The sequence below is a fragment of the Sesamum indicum genome, linkage group LG2 (genome assembly GCF_000512975.1).
Source record: "Sesamum indicum cultivar Zhongzhi No. 13 linkage group LG2, S_indicum_v1.0, whole genome shotgun sequence".
Lineage (NCBI taxonomy): Eukaryota > Viridiplantae > Streptophyta > Magnoliopsida > Lamiales > Pedaliaceae > Sesamum > Sesamum indicum.
In genome coordinates, this window is record NC_026146.1 from 11,071,546 (window position 1) to 11,085,398 (window position 13,853).

General features: G+C 30.6%; 1 protein-coding gene across 3 annotated transcripts; it reads right to left on the bottom strand.

Moving 5' to 3' along the window:
• Window positions 4,703-9,653, bottom strand: LOC105155779 (ubiquitin-conjugating enzyme E2 22). Of its 3 annotated transcripts, none has more exons than XM_011071727.2 (7): window positions 9,405-9,653; window positions 7,730-7,778; window positions 7,248-7,392; window positions 7,083-7,160; window positions 6,462-6,574; window positions 6,201-6,304; window positions 4,703-5,385 (listed from the first exon to the last, which is right to left on the bottom strand). In XM_011071727.2, exons 2-7 carry the CDS (start codon window positions 7,736-7,738, stop codon window positions 5,040-5,042), a joined length of 795 nt encoding a protein of 264 aa, XP_011070029.1. In that variant the 5' UTR covers window positions 7,739-7,778; window positions 9,405-9,653; the 3' UTR covers window positions 4,703-5,039. The 3 variants fall into 3 exon arrangements, with proteins under 3 accessions (XP_011070029.1, XP_020547537.1, XP_011070030.1); XM_020691878.1 differs by lacking the exon at window positions 9,405-9,653 and adding an exon at window positions 9,336-9,360; XM_011071728.2 differs by lacking the exon at window positions 9,405-9,653 and adding an exon at window positions 8,029-9,175.

Sequence of the window (13,853 nt, forward strand, 5' to 3'; positions counted from 1 at the left end):
GTCTTTGTAAAAAATCATCAAATTCGATAAGATAATAAAATAATAATTTTTCGAAAAATTCCTTTATAAATATTAGGTCCCATTAAAACTCTAAATTAATAATTCATAAATATTACAATTATAAATATTATGATAATTTACTAAAATATGAAATCTGTAATACTTTACGCATTTGATCATTCATGGATGATTTTGCGATGTCTTTTAGATGAGAAGACATGGTTGGGTGATATGAATTATTTTATTATCATATTGAGATTTATGTAGTATATGTTTCATTCATCATGCATGAATATATTTAATTGGTTATAATAGTTATTTAAGTGCAACGAATTAATGTAAACATGTATATTTAAGTAATTCCAATGAATATACATGTGTGTCTATGAATATAATAGTTCATTGTTGCATGAATATAATCAATGAAACATATATGAATTTATTTATTTTCAATACATATGTACTAAATTTGCTGAATTTAAAAAGTCTCTCTTTTAATTAATAAAATATTAATTTATCGATAAATTAATATCTCTCTAAATTAATAAAATTTCATGGTCTCAAGGTTATTAATTTATAGAGGTTTTACTGTATATGTTTGGTTAGGATTTGGCCCCAATGTATTGGGTGGAATTTATCGACTATTTTTTGGAGACTTAGGTCACCAGAATTTGAACAATTAATTGTTACACCTTTAATTTGGTCATATGTATCCTTTTTTCTTTTCTTTTCTTTTTTTTTTGAGAAATTTTAATAAAAAATGAATACAATTTTAGTCCTGTAATTAGGAATGGTAGATTTATCCTATAGAATTGATTTTCGTAATTTATTTCTATAATTTTAAAATTTTGATAATTAATTTTAGTCATATTTCGGTAAATCAGACTTGCTTGTGACGTGCACATGACCTTTAAAATTAAGGTTTTTCTACCATTATATATGATGAAGTGTTAATCCAACTAAATTGCCACATCAACATAAAATGCCGACCCTGCTGAAGCCCCAATTTCAGAGGTGCTTGTTGTAAAAGGACTAAAATTGTCAAAATCTTAATGTTACACGACTGAATTGCAAAAATCAATTCAAGCAGAACAAAAAATGACACAGCCCGTAAGTTACAGAACTAAAATTGAAGTTTTTCCATTTTGATTTTAATCAAATTAGGCCAAAGTTAAATTAATCACATGATAAATATAGTACACAACTTGTTGTATGTATATTAGTGTACTGTTCAAAAAGAGAATTAGCAACTACTTTCATTAATTTCTCCTCCATTATTTCATAAAATGATATACAAATACATAGATTACAAATACAGCTGTTGATCAAGAAACCAACATGAAACTATGAAGACAAGAACGAATAATTAATCCCATGATTTCTTAGTATCTTCGTACACATCAAACTGGAGAAGAATCCTTAAAGTGGATATATAGTCTTATATTAAAATGGCAATTACATTCCCAATCTGATAAATCCCACTGTCGTAGCATTCTGCACCAGCCCAAGCGTCCCCGAAACTATTGTGTCGACGGATTGAACGACGGATGAAAGGACACCTCCGGTGGTGGAAAGCACCGGGCAGACCACGCTGGCGAGTGGAAGCTGAACTCCTGCCAAGCATGGGAGTAACGGCAGGCCGAGGATAAGCCCAGTTGGAGCAGGAACCGTGATGTTGAAAGATCCATTGGCGTCGGTGGTGGCTTGGCCCACGGTGGTTGTAGCACCAAGAATATTGCAGGTCAGGTTGACAGGCACCCCGGGGACGCCTTGTCCGGGGCAGTTTCCGGTGGACGTGCAGCAAAGTTGGCCGCCTACGGTCAGGCCTCCGAGGCTGATCTGGCCGTGGACTAGTGGCTCCGCGGCGGCGAAGAGGAGGGAAATGAGGAAGAGGGCGGAGGTTTGGTTGTGAGCCATTAGGAGGTTTGGGGTTTATCGATGTAGAATACTTGGTTTGTTTGCAACTTTGTTGTGTTCAATGTGAGGAACGAAGCCCTATTTATACATGTTTATCTTCTTGCATGTCCTTTTTTCCTTTTAAATGCTACCCGTTATCCTACGTCATCTCTGTGTGCATATAATAAAGGGTTATATTTTATCATGCAAACTACGCTCTTTTTTGCTATTAAATTTTTTTTTGTATCAACTTACCATTCCAACTTTACAAAATTTGCATTTTACCATATATAATCATTTTTCAATTGATAAATTGGTTATGAGTTATGGAATATTAATACCCTAAAAATATAAAAATGTGTAAAAAATTAAGGTGTACTCTAATTAGTATATATATATATATATATATATATATGATCAAGTTTTGTTGAAGAGATGTAATAAAGTAAAAGGGTAAATTTCGATATTTAAAATTTGGTATAACAACACGATTCTCTTTCATAATAGTATACATATTAAATTGCTAAATCTTCATTAATAATTTATTCAATATATAGTTTTACAATTTAGAAATTATTGACCAACTTGTCTAATAATTAGTGATTCAAATCATTTATTTAAATTATATTATGTTTTGTTTATACATATATTGTCATATGTATTGATGTTTGGTCTTATATATGTTCTATTATACGGAACATATTATATAAAATATGTTAGAAGTATTATATATTGTATATTATATATATTTAGCTTTTATATAAAATATATTATTTAATTTCTTTTATGTATATAAGTATATTATATTTTAAAATTAATTATGGAACAAATTAAAAGGTCAAAGGTATAGGAAATTCAAATTATTTCACAATTCAAACCCAAAATTATAATAAAAAGTAAACAATCTATTACTTATATCTATTATTTTATCGATGTAAGTAAACATAAAATTGAACTACTTAATATAATCATTTTTGAATCAATTCCATTAATTATCTTGAAGTTATTTATACTATCTAAATCCTTTCAGTCTAAGTAAAGGAGGCTTCACAAATTAGCTAGGCTAAATAATATAATTAGCTGTGAATAAAACTCGACACACTTAGTTCTTTGCATTATGAAAAAATAATCCCATAATAGCAAAAATTCAAAACGTTTAGTCCCATAAATCCCGTAAAGCAGAGGACTAAATGGGTCGCGTTTTCTCCATTTCGGAATCATTTTAGAAGTTCCATAATACAGATAACTAAATGTGTTGAGTTTTCACTATTTTGAACCAATTTAAAAATTTTATAGAACAGAAGACGAAAAGTATTGAACTCCTTATCCTATAGGACTAAACGTGTTATTCTGCCCCATAGTTGAATCCAACAACAAGATTGACAATCTATATATCAATTTCAGCGCGAGTGCATGTCTAGTGCATTCTGAACCCAGGACTCCACAATTGTATTTTGACGCCACGACTCCACATTTTGTAAGGTCTTGACAATTTTAAGCTTAACGACTAGACGAAAACATCATCTACTAATTCAAAACTAGAACATGAGTAGTGATACTTTCACACACATACACATATATATATATATATTATCATTTGAATATATAAATATATAATAACCATTTCACATCAAATGGTCTAGCTAAAATTATCTAAAACTCATCAAATATTTGCTGTTACGATATGTTTAAAACTCTTATATACTCAAAATATTCAACCCTTTTTGAATATATATATATATATATATATATAGAGAGAGAGAGAGAGAGAGGATTAATTGGAAAAATTAATTAAGAAGCCATTACATACACGTTTTCATATTTACCTTATTGTAATATATGAGACTATTTTTGGATGGAAGCTTGGGTTATAAGAGTTTCAACACTTTGTGCCTTCTTATTTATACATTAGGAACATTTAAATTTGAATTAATTAATTAATTACGTGATAAATATATTAAATATATTATTGATATACAATGTTACAAGATTTCTATATATTGATTTGTACATAAGCATGATCATGAAATCCATTCAGGTATAACTAATTCCTCCTCCATTATTTTATAGAATCTTGAGATACAAATACAAAGATCACAAACACTGTTGAAGTATTGATTAAGAGAATATTTTTATACAGATTAGGATTAGTTGAATCAAATTAATTACAAAGCAAGTTAATATATTTGTTATGTGATTGATCATTTTTTCTGAATTGTACAAGGCAAGTATTGTGCACTTATCATAAAATTAGTTCAGGTTCAATCAAATCCTATACGGATTAGAATTTTCCGCTATAAAGACAAGAACGAAAATCATAATTTCTTAGTATATATCCTAGTACACGTGATCATTCAGAACTAGTACGGATAGATCGACTGGAGAAGACTAGTCCTTAGAAGTAGTTTTAAAATGGGCATCACACTTTCAATAAGTAAATTCAAGGTAAATATGAATTTTTTCATTCAATTTTTTTTTTTTTCAACAAATTTTTAAAATTTTGACTAACAGATAAATTTATTTGTTACATAAACAAATGCCAGAAGTACCAAATGTAATTTTTTAAACTACAAAAATTTTATATATAATTACACAAATCTCAAAAGATGACAGGTGATATCAAATTTGCACATCGGCCAGCCACTTTGTTGCATAATGTCTAAGAACTCTTGCTATACAAAGTTACATACTTGACCATAAAAAATGGGATAAATGATTAGCCAAACCCCTATTGTATTTTGAACCCACATTTATAGGGTCTTGATAATCTTAACCTCAACCACTAAGTTAAGACACCATCAACCACTACGTGAAAACATCATCGAATAATTGAAAACTAAAACATGAGTAGTTTGCAAAGTACTTATGATGCAAACTCAACAGCCCTAACTCAGCCCAAGTCCAGTTGGTTAGGCCTTTTTAAATGATGGGGAGAGTCCACTAAGGAACAACCAATTTACAAAAGAACATTAAAGAAAAAGCAGAAGCAAACATGGCGCAAAGGAGTTCTATTATCAAAAGAGAGGAACAAGTGAACAATACCAATTTATCCACTGATACATTCTTCTATGTCCCTCTGCAGAAATTAACAGAAAACATGATCCAGATCCACAATGTCAACAACCAACATAAAGAAGTTTTGATCATAATCTCTTCAAGCTTTTCTTTCTGGCATCTATCTTCTTCTTGTCTGCCGGTACTTTATTCAGCCCCGCTTCCTTTTTCAGTGTTGCTGGAGCCGCTGTTGAACCGCTAACTCCTGTCTCAGCTGATGAAGGCATGGCAGCTGGATGGTCTTGACCGTTCTCCGGTTTGGGGGCCAATGGAGAGGGTAATGGTTGTGGCGCAGCTCCTGAAACAGCATTCTTCTGGTCGACACATTTTGCTGAGGAATTTGTCTGGTCCACATTTAGGGCAGCAGTCGATTCAGAGATAGCGCCAGTTTTCAACTTTGGCTTTGGCTTGAGAGCATGTATTCCAGTGTAAAGCCTGATAATTTTATAGCAGGAACTCCATTATCAGAAAAGCAAATTATATAGAACTTTAGATCAGATAATGACAATTTTACACAATGTTAACAGCAATCCCCTTCATTCATGGGGGGTGGGGGATCCAATCACACAAGATATTTCAACCATGCGCGTTGCTCATCATCACATGCATCATCTTTTTAGTTGGGCCTTCCACAATCTTACAAGATGATAAGATGGTAAGAGCCTCCGATCAGAGAGGCTACACAACCAAGTTGACTAAGAATGCACTTATCTTCACAAAAACATCATGTGCTGAGCTTGGCTCGACTTTGGCTCATACGATTAACTGAAATCATGCTCGACTTTGGCTCATACAATTTACTGAAATCATCCTGGCATGACTGACCAAAATCTGCTCTACAGAAGCTAAGAGGCCAATCAAGCAATCATACAACTATTTTTAATGTGATAATGGAAACCACTTACGTAATCCTTTCATGGCATGAATCCTAAGCAAAGCAAGCAAATTTCTGGTAGCCGATTCATTATACAAATCACCTAAGATGATGACTTAATCCATCTCCACATGTGCTGATTCAGACTATTGTCATCAGGTTCTGCTAGTACTTAGTTTCTTTATACACATCTTCTACATGGCTGTGCACTACTTTTCCTAGTAAGATTGCTTTTGGTTATCAGGGGCAGGGAGACGTTTTCACGTAAGTAACCAGAGATATAGCTAATGCCATTATTATAACAAAATTGCACGACTTTGAGACCAAATATGGGAGTATGCTCCATTCCTATGAAAAAAGAGAAGCCATGACTTACCTTGCATGTCTGGCGTACTCATCATAATTTTCAAGGAGCATCTTGCCCGCCTGCTCATTCAGAGCGGATTCTGGAAATGGTTCAATTAATAGGCATCTGATTACCTGTCATTCACAGGAGTATAAAATATGTAAACAAACAAGTTTTCTTAAATGCAAATATCTGAAGCATAAATATACACTTCCAAAACTACTTGATCTTTAGCATTGATCAAGCAATTAATAAGTTCAGTTAATCAATCACCAAAATAATGGGACTTACAATTAAAACATGCCGTAAGCCAAGACTTGGGTTCCAGTCTTTCTTCAATGCATTAACACAAATCTCCCCATTTGTTGCAATATTTGGATGAAAGATTTTGGTCAGAAAATAGCCTGAGAGTAAAACGAAGAACTTCAAAATTAGAACACTCATATGCATTTTTTCACATGACATAATTCATCTAACAACCCAAAACTAAATCATAACTTAAGACCATCTTTTAATTTAAACAAAGTACTCAAGTCATCCACTAGAATCACTGGGTGTCTATCTATATTCTGGCCCAGAATGGAATTTACATAAGATTAGAAAGGAAATGGCCTGTTCCAGATGACATTATAAAAAGTAGCAGTCATCATAATAAGGTAGCAAACCTGACAATAAACCGATGAATTTTTCCAACTACATGTAATTAGAATTTGAGGAAGATCTAAATCAATTATGATCTAAATATTTGCAGCACATATTATTGAAATATGGTTGTAGCAAACAACAGATATGTAAATAATACATGATTCTTTGATGTGTTCATACACTTCCAAAGGGGAAGCAACACCGCAAGTTACAGACATTTGGAACCAATCTACTTGGCATCTACACCAACTGTCAAAGATCACAGACCTTTGGGAGGAGATTGTGGGAAATCATGAGACAAAATCAACTTCATGCGAAAAACTCCATTTTCATACGGCGTCCCAGCTGCAAGGTTACAGGAGACCAATCACAAAAAGGACATGATGTCTGATAGAAGGCTAAAAATGCTGAAAGCCTGAAAGAAAAAAGTACCTGGGCCTTCAATGTCAGCATATATAATTGAAAAGTTATCATCATTAACGCCTACTTTAATGCCCTCTGGAGGGGTTTCATCGAGATTCTTCAATTCCTTTGCCAGTTGTTTTATCACATTTGGGGGAAGATTCTCGTTAGTTGCCTAAAACCATATGGACAAATGAAAGACATAAGAATGTGGAAACCCTCTCAAACACAAATTAAAATCCATGTAAGCAAACATCCAAATCTTCTTGCCCATTAGACTTGACATGTAAAGCATAACGCACACTATGAATTTAATTCACCTTTTACCAACTCTTGAAGTTTTAAAACATTTCCAGTTGGTTGTTCTTGTAAATTAAACATGTAGTAATGAGTTATGGAACGGCATCATCTCCTCAAGGAGAGTCCTTTGACTGAGATTGCCTATTCACTAGGCAAACTCTGCATGTGATATATAAGGGAATGAAAAGGCGTCAAAAGAAAATGAAATATACCATTGCCATTGCGCGTTACGTCTCAGTTGGAGTTATCTCTTTAAGTTTTCTGCAGGCGAAAAGGTAAGAAAAAAAGCACCATCAGCAGCTGCTTTTATACAAGTTACAAATTTTGGGACGATAAGCAACAAAGAGGATCCAGAAAAATAACACAAATTAGCACTTTAGATCACATGTAAAATTATGTATTTTTTTAATTGTAGCGAGAGACAGGTCTTACATTAATATTTCAGGTAAATTCCAAATGCACATATAGAATCACAAAGTTTGATATAGAGATTCATTAAAATGAGTTACACCTTCAAATTCATAAAGCCATCCCATCTTTATGGGGCAAAAGCATGCAGTTATAGAATTACTGTCAAGCAATCTGCATCTCTTAAGCATTCATAGGTGATAAAGCAGCAGCAAACTGTGGGCCAAAATCAAACCCTGCTCAGAAGCAACACACACTAGAGTTCTTCCAATTGCAAATCTCAATTTCCAAGCACAGCAAATTACAGTGCCATGCTATAATGTGGCAGTTAGCTCCAGGAAACTAGGACTGAAAGAAACAGGGAAACAATCTTGAAACATCCAAATCATAAACTCAATGTTTTGTGCTCATTTAGCACAATTTATGATACACCCTAAAAGATAAAAAGATAAAGACATCACTTTAATATTGTCAAAACCAAATTTTTATCAGGGATTCAGCAGAAACCCATGATTCCAGTTGAATTCACTTATCCTGAACCTATGATCTCTCTTAAACATGAATGAGACAGTTAGCAAAAAAGATAAATGTGCATATTTTCTGATAAGTAACATTGCTAATCCTCATATCAAATTACTAGTTCTCATAAAATTGATTATAGTTTCCAACTTCTTGCTTCAAACTCTGATATCCCTTCCACCCTCTTGCTCCTGCATTCTCTTCCTCAGAAGTTTAATATAAAATTGCCAAGCATCACACATAAAATTTACACATGCGTTATAAAGACAAATTATCTTGACAAGTCAAAGCCGGTAAGAAAATTGTGTGAAAACTACTAGACAAGAAAAAATGGGTCCAATTATTTATAAAGAAAAAGAGTGAAAACAGTGGGTGCGGTAAAGATCAAGCGGACTAGTTCAGAAACCTAAATAAAGATGGAGAAGAACTGAAAAGAAAAAAATTTCAAACTGCAATCTGAAATCATACTAACAAAGACTGGCCCTGGGATCAACCTCTTGCATTAATATCACATTCTAAATGAAATTTGCCCTTATCCCCAAAATTCGAAATGAACTTCTTACAATTAACACACAGTATAACTTTTCAGTTATTTAACTTTTTCGAAAAGGTGAATTAGAAATGGGCATAACAAAAAAATCTGATCTTTGAAGTAAAGATCATACCATAAGATTCACACACATTAACCCATCAAGAAAGAAAAGAAGTTTACAAGCAAGAAGCATTCACAAAAGCCATTTTCCGGATCGGAATCAGACATTCCAGTGAAAAAACTGAAACAAGAAAATTCCACAAAAACCAAATCAAAACAAAAAAGTCAAAAGCCCACTTCACATATAATCTCAAGAAACCCAAAATTCCACCGGTAACCAAAAAGATACAACCACGAACCTCAAACACTACCCAAACGGCGGACCTAAAAGAAAAGAAAAAGCATAGAAACACAGAGGAAAAGAATACCTTTGAGCAAGATTGATTGACAGAAAGAGAACAAAATGGGCAAAGAAATCTGAGTGTAAACACGATAAAAAGAGAAGGGGGCCACGCGAGTTTTTTCCTCTGCTATCGCTTTCTTGGATATACAGATAGATTATCAGACTTTGCAAATTCCACCGAATAGATTTCAGATAGCGATCTCTCCCTTGTAAATGATGGAGGACTTGAATTTTAGCATGCACGCAGGTGGGCGAGAGAGAGAGAGAGAGAGAGTATTGTAGATTTATATATATATATATATATATATATATGTATAAGCAAACAGTGTGGAGATGGGATTTTGATTTGGGCACCCCAAATTGTTCTACAGCCACTCTTCAGATTGTACCGTTACAACACAGCCACTATACTTTCAAAACTTTGTATTTTCACACTTCTTCAAATCTCTATCTTTTTCTAAAAACAAAAATGATAATAATTACATTTATACTTCCTAATTTATAACATATTTACATAAATTATCTCTATTTTTTAAATAATTATACATACACTTCAAAAATATCGATATCATTACACAAACTATCACATTATTTAATAATTATGAATTATTTCTGTAATTATACAAAAGACAAAAAATTTGCGTAGATAATCATAAATTAAGAAGCATAAATATAATTATTTTATCTTTCATCAGCGTAAAAACTATTCGAATAGAAAATCCCCCAAATTCATATAAAATTTTTATCTTATAATTAATTTATTTCTTTATTTTTTGCATACTCCCCCTTCAGTAAATCTATACTAATAAAAAAAAATTAAAATTCAATTTTTAGCAGCAATTTGTGACATCGTTACATCAAATTTTAAATGTCAATTGTATGCTTAAATATTTGTACTAATATAATTAACTTTCTTATTTTAAATGGTCTAATCATTTTTCATTCAACTGTCAATATACTATTGTATTTGTTCTTCATTTTCACTCATTTTAATTATTTTATTTGCTTTTAATTATATATTAATTTTTATTTTAAAATTTATATCTTATATCTAGGTGGGTAAATATTGCGTGCCACAATGATTAGTATAACAAATTGGTGGAGGAGGGTGGTTCAAGTATTATTTGGTGTCGTGGTGTTTTTTTTTTTATTTTATTTTGATGTCGGATATCAATATCTAACAAACCATTACAGTAGTCATAACATATTAAATCAAAATTAATGCATATTATTATAGTAGAAACATCACCTACTATTCAGTAGAAATGATATGCTTATTATTCAATAGAAATAACATCTCACGCATGAACTGAGATTCAAACTTATGACCTCTAATATTATAGAACCTCAACTTCAGCAACTAAACTAGGTGTAATCGGCGGTGTTATCGTATCTACACCACAATTTTTAAGGGTATGCAATTGAAATTTGCATGGACAATTTATTTAATTAATTAATTATGGAGATTTGTCATTGTGGGGGAACGACGTGTCGGCAGACCACACAGCTCCGGACATAAATGTTTGATTTTGCATAGTACACGCGCTGTCCTCCACCCATGACAAATACTCGCTAATTTGTGGGTTTGTCTCTGGGACAATTATGCTGTATTTTCTAAAATTTGATGTAATTATATATAAATTTTTTAAATTTATATACTTCTATATGATGAGTAGGTCTCTTCAATTCATCAAATTTTGATGATATTAACAAAAAATTGAATAAAAATTAATATTTACCTCCATTTAACTTATTACTAATTTATTATAGGTCAAATAAATATTTTATGATCAAAATTTTCTTATATTTTTTTATTTGTTAATACATGTGATGAGGTACATTTTCACCATTATAAGGATAGTTTAATCACAAAAAATTTGTTTGACATGCAATAAGTCAATCAAGGGTAAATATCGATTTTCATTCAACAAACTTAGTGAATTTGACTAACGAATGAATCTATTTATTAGACGAAAACAATTTTAGAGTAACTAAATGTAATTTTTCGAACCTCAAAGAGTCAAGGTGTACACCAAACCTCAAGAGAGAAGACTATAATTATCCTTTCTTCTTACGAATTTTCATGCAAGTAAAGAATGTGTCTGCATACGTTTATTTTAAGTGTTCATTAATTTATTCCTGAATATAAGTTGAAAAATGTATTTCTTTATGTATTTATTAGTTATTCTTAAATATAAGCTGAAAACAATATTTATTTTATATATATATTATGTTCTCGAACTACTTAAATTAAGTCGACTTAGACTAAAGTTATAAGAAACTCCCGACCAACTTCTATAACTTATTAGTAAAATAAATATTAAGCTATTTTTTCAAACATTCGGGATTTCAATTTTTTCTTTCACTTCTATTTTTTTTTTCAATTACTCATAACTTTTACTATTGAAATTATTTTTCAAAAAATATTTAAATTATATTATTTAATATTCTAGCAGGCCCTCCACCGTAGACAATAATTGTCCTTTTCTTTTTTCTTACTATAATTAAGTATAACACGTGAAACTATTTTTCACAAAATATAGAGAGTTTATAAAAAATTTAAATTATTAAATAAGAGAATTATTTAATATTTTAATATTATAAGAATAATAGAATTTTCAAAAACAACCATACATGCCCAATAGTGCAATGCTCATGTCTCCACTTTTATAAATTTATTAAAAAGTAATAATTTTATATTCCAAATATGTCACTCTCACTAACATTATGTTTTTAAAGTTCTTTTATATATATATATATAATTCAATTAAAGTAATTAATTTTTTTTTCTTCTTTTATCAATAATTAGAAGTATATATACAGTTGGATGAGAGATGAACTCAAGAATGTAAAATAAGTATGTGTATTGATTTAAATAATTAATTCACATTAATATTAATTAGGTGCTTTTTTTTTCTATAGTCATATAAATTAATGTTATAAATTTTATTACTTTGTATTTATTTTCAAAAAAATTGAAATTATTGTTCTATTATTTCTACTTATATGAGAGCTGTATTAGTCGGTGGACTTTAAGAGCCCGTTTGGTTGTGATTTTATTTTCAGTTTCAGTTTCTAACAATTGTATTTGTATAAAAATACTTTATTGATTTTCGTGCAAAAACTGAAAATATATTTGGACTAATTATTTTCAAATATAGGTATATAGGTGTGAGAATTAAAAATATAAGTATATGTATTTTTGATATGACATAAATTAATTATGAGGGCTGACCAAAATGGTTAGGAGAGAAAGTAATTTTATTTAATTTGAAACAAGAAAAAATATGCTGACAAGATAAGATAAGTATGACCAATCCATGTGACCTATAATTTCAAAAAATTTAAGATTAAAATAGCAATACATTCTCAATGAAAATGGTTTGACCATATAAAATCTCAACTATCCAAATGGTGAAAAGTGAAAATAATCTCATTAAAAACACAACCAAACGAGCTCTAAATATTTCTGTAAGCTATTAAGAATTTTTATGATATTTATAGCAGTGCTCGGAATCGCATCCGCAAAATTTTTTATTTAACGAAAAATATACATTATATATTAAACTTGAATTCTTTTATTTTAATTAATAATGGTGGACAGAAATTTGAATCGAGCGTTAATTAATAAAATAAATAAAATAAAATAAAATTTGTGTAGAGAAAGAATCTTAAAAAAAAATAATTGCAGAATAATAAAAAAAAATTCTAAATAACGAACATCAAAGCAATCAACATTCTATTATTACAACTTTTAATATGCAATATATTAATATTTATAATTTAATCAATAATTTCTGAATAAATAAAATATAACACATTACTCTCAGAAATAAACTAAATATTTATATTTATAAAATTTGAACGTACAACTTTTGAATTTGTGAACCTAACCACTCATGCAAATAAGAAAAAATTGCATTTTTAATCCCACGTAATAGATGTGTTGTATTTTTTATCTCATTATTTATGAGTTTAGCTCTGTAACATTTTTGGTCCTATAGATAAATATTTTGGCACATTTGGTCCGTAAGATATAAATAATTTTATATCATATGGGACCAAATGTATCGTAATTTTTATCTTATGAGATCAAATATCCCATAATTTTTATCTTATAAAATAAAAAATACTATAATATTTATCATATAAAATTAAATTTATTAAATTCATAAATTATGAGATAAAAAATACAACACACACTATCACATACGACTGCAGATACGAACTCCCTTCCAAAAAATCATTGGTTGCATGATCAATAATAAAAGTTAGATGGCTGGAGTCCACGAATATTGTCGCGGTGTGGGCTCCACATAAAAGCTGCTGAAATTCAAATTTGCCGACGCTTATTGACCGTTGAAGCCTCGGTTTCCCAGCTAGCCGTTATCCGCTGCGCTGCCAGCTGCAATTTTATTTTATTTTATTTTATTTTTATCAGTCCCTTCCCTCTCATAAATTTATTGATTATTTA

Bases quoted from the DNA above. Each gene is read 5' to 3' on its own strand.
- LOC105155779 (XM_011071727.2), bottom strand. The intron at 7,161-7,247 runs GTACTTTTTTCT...GTAACCTTGCAG, and splicing joins TGCTGACATTGAAGGCCCAG to CTGGGACGCCGTATGAAAAT. The intron at 5,386-6,200 runs GTAAGTCATGGC...TAAAATTATCAG, and splicing joins GAGTACGCCAGACATGCAAG to GCTTTACACTGGAATACATG.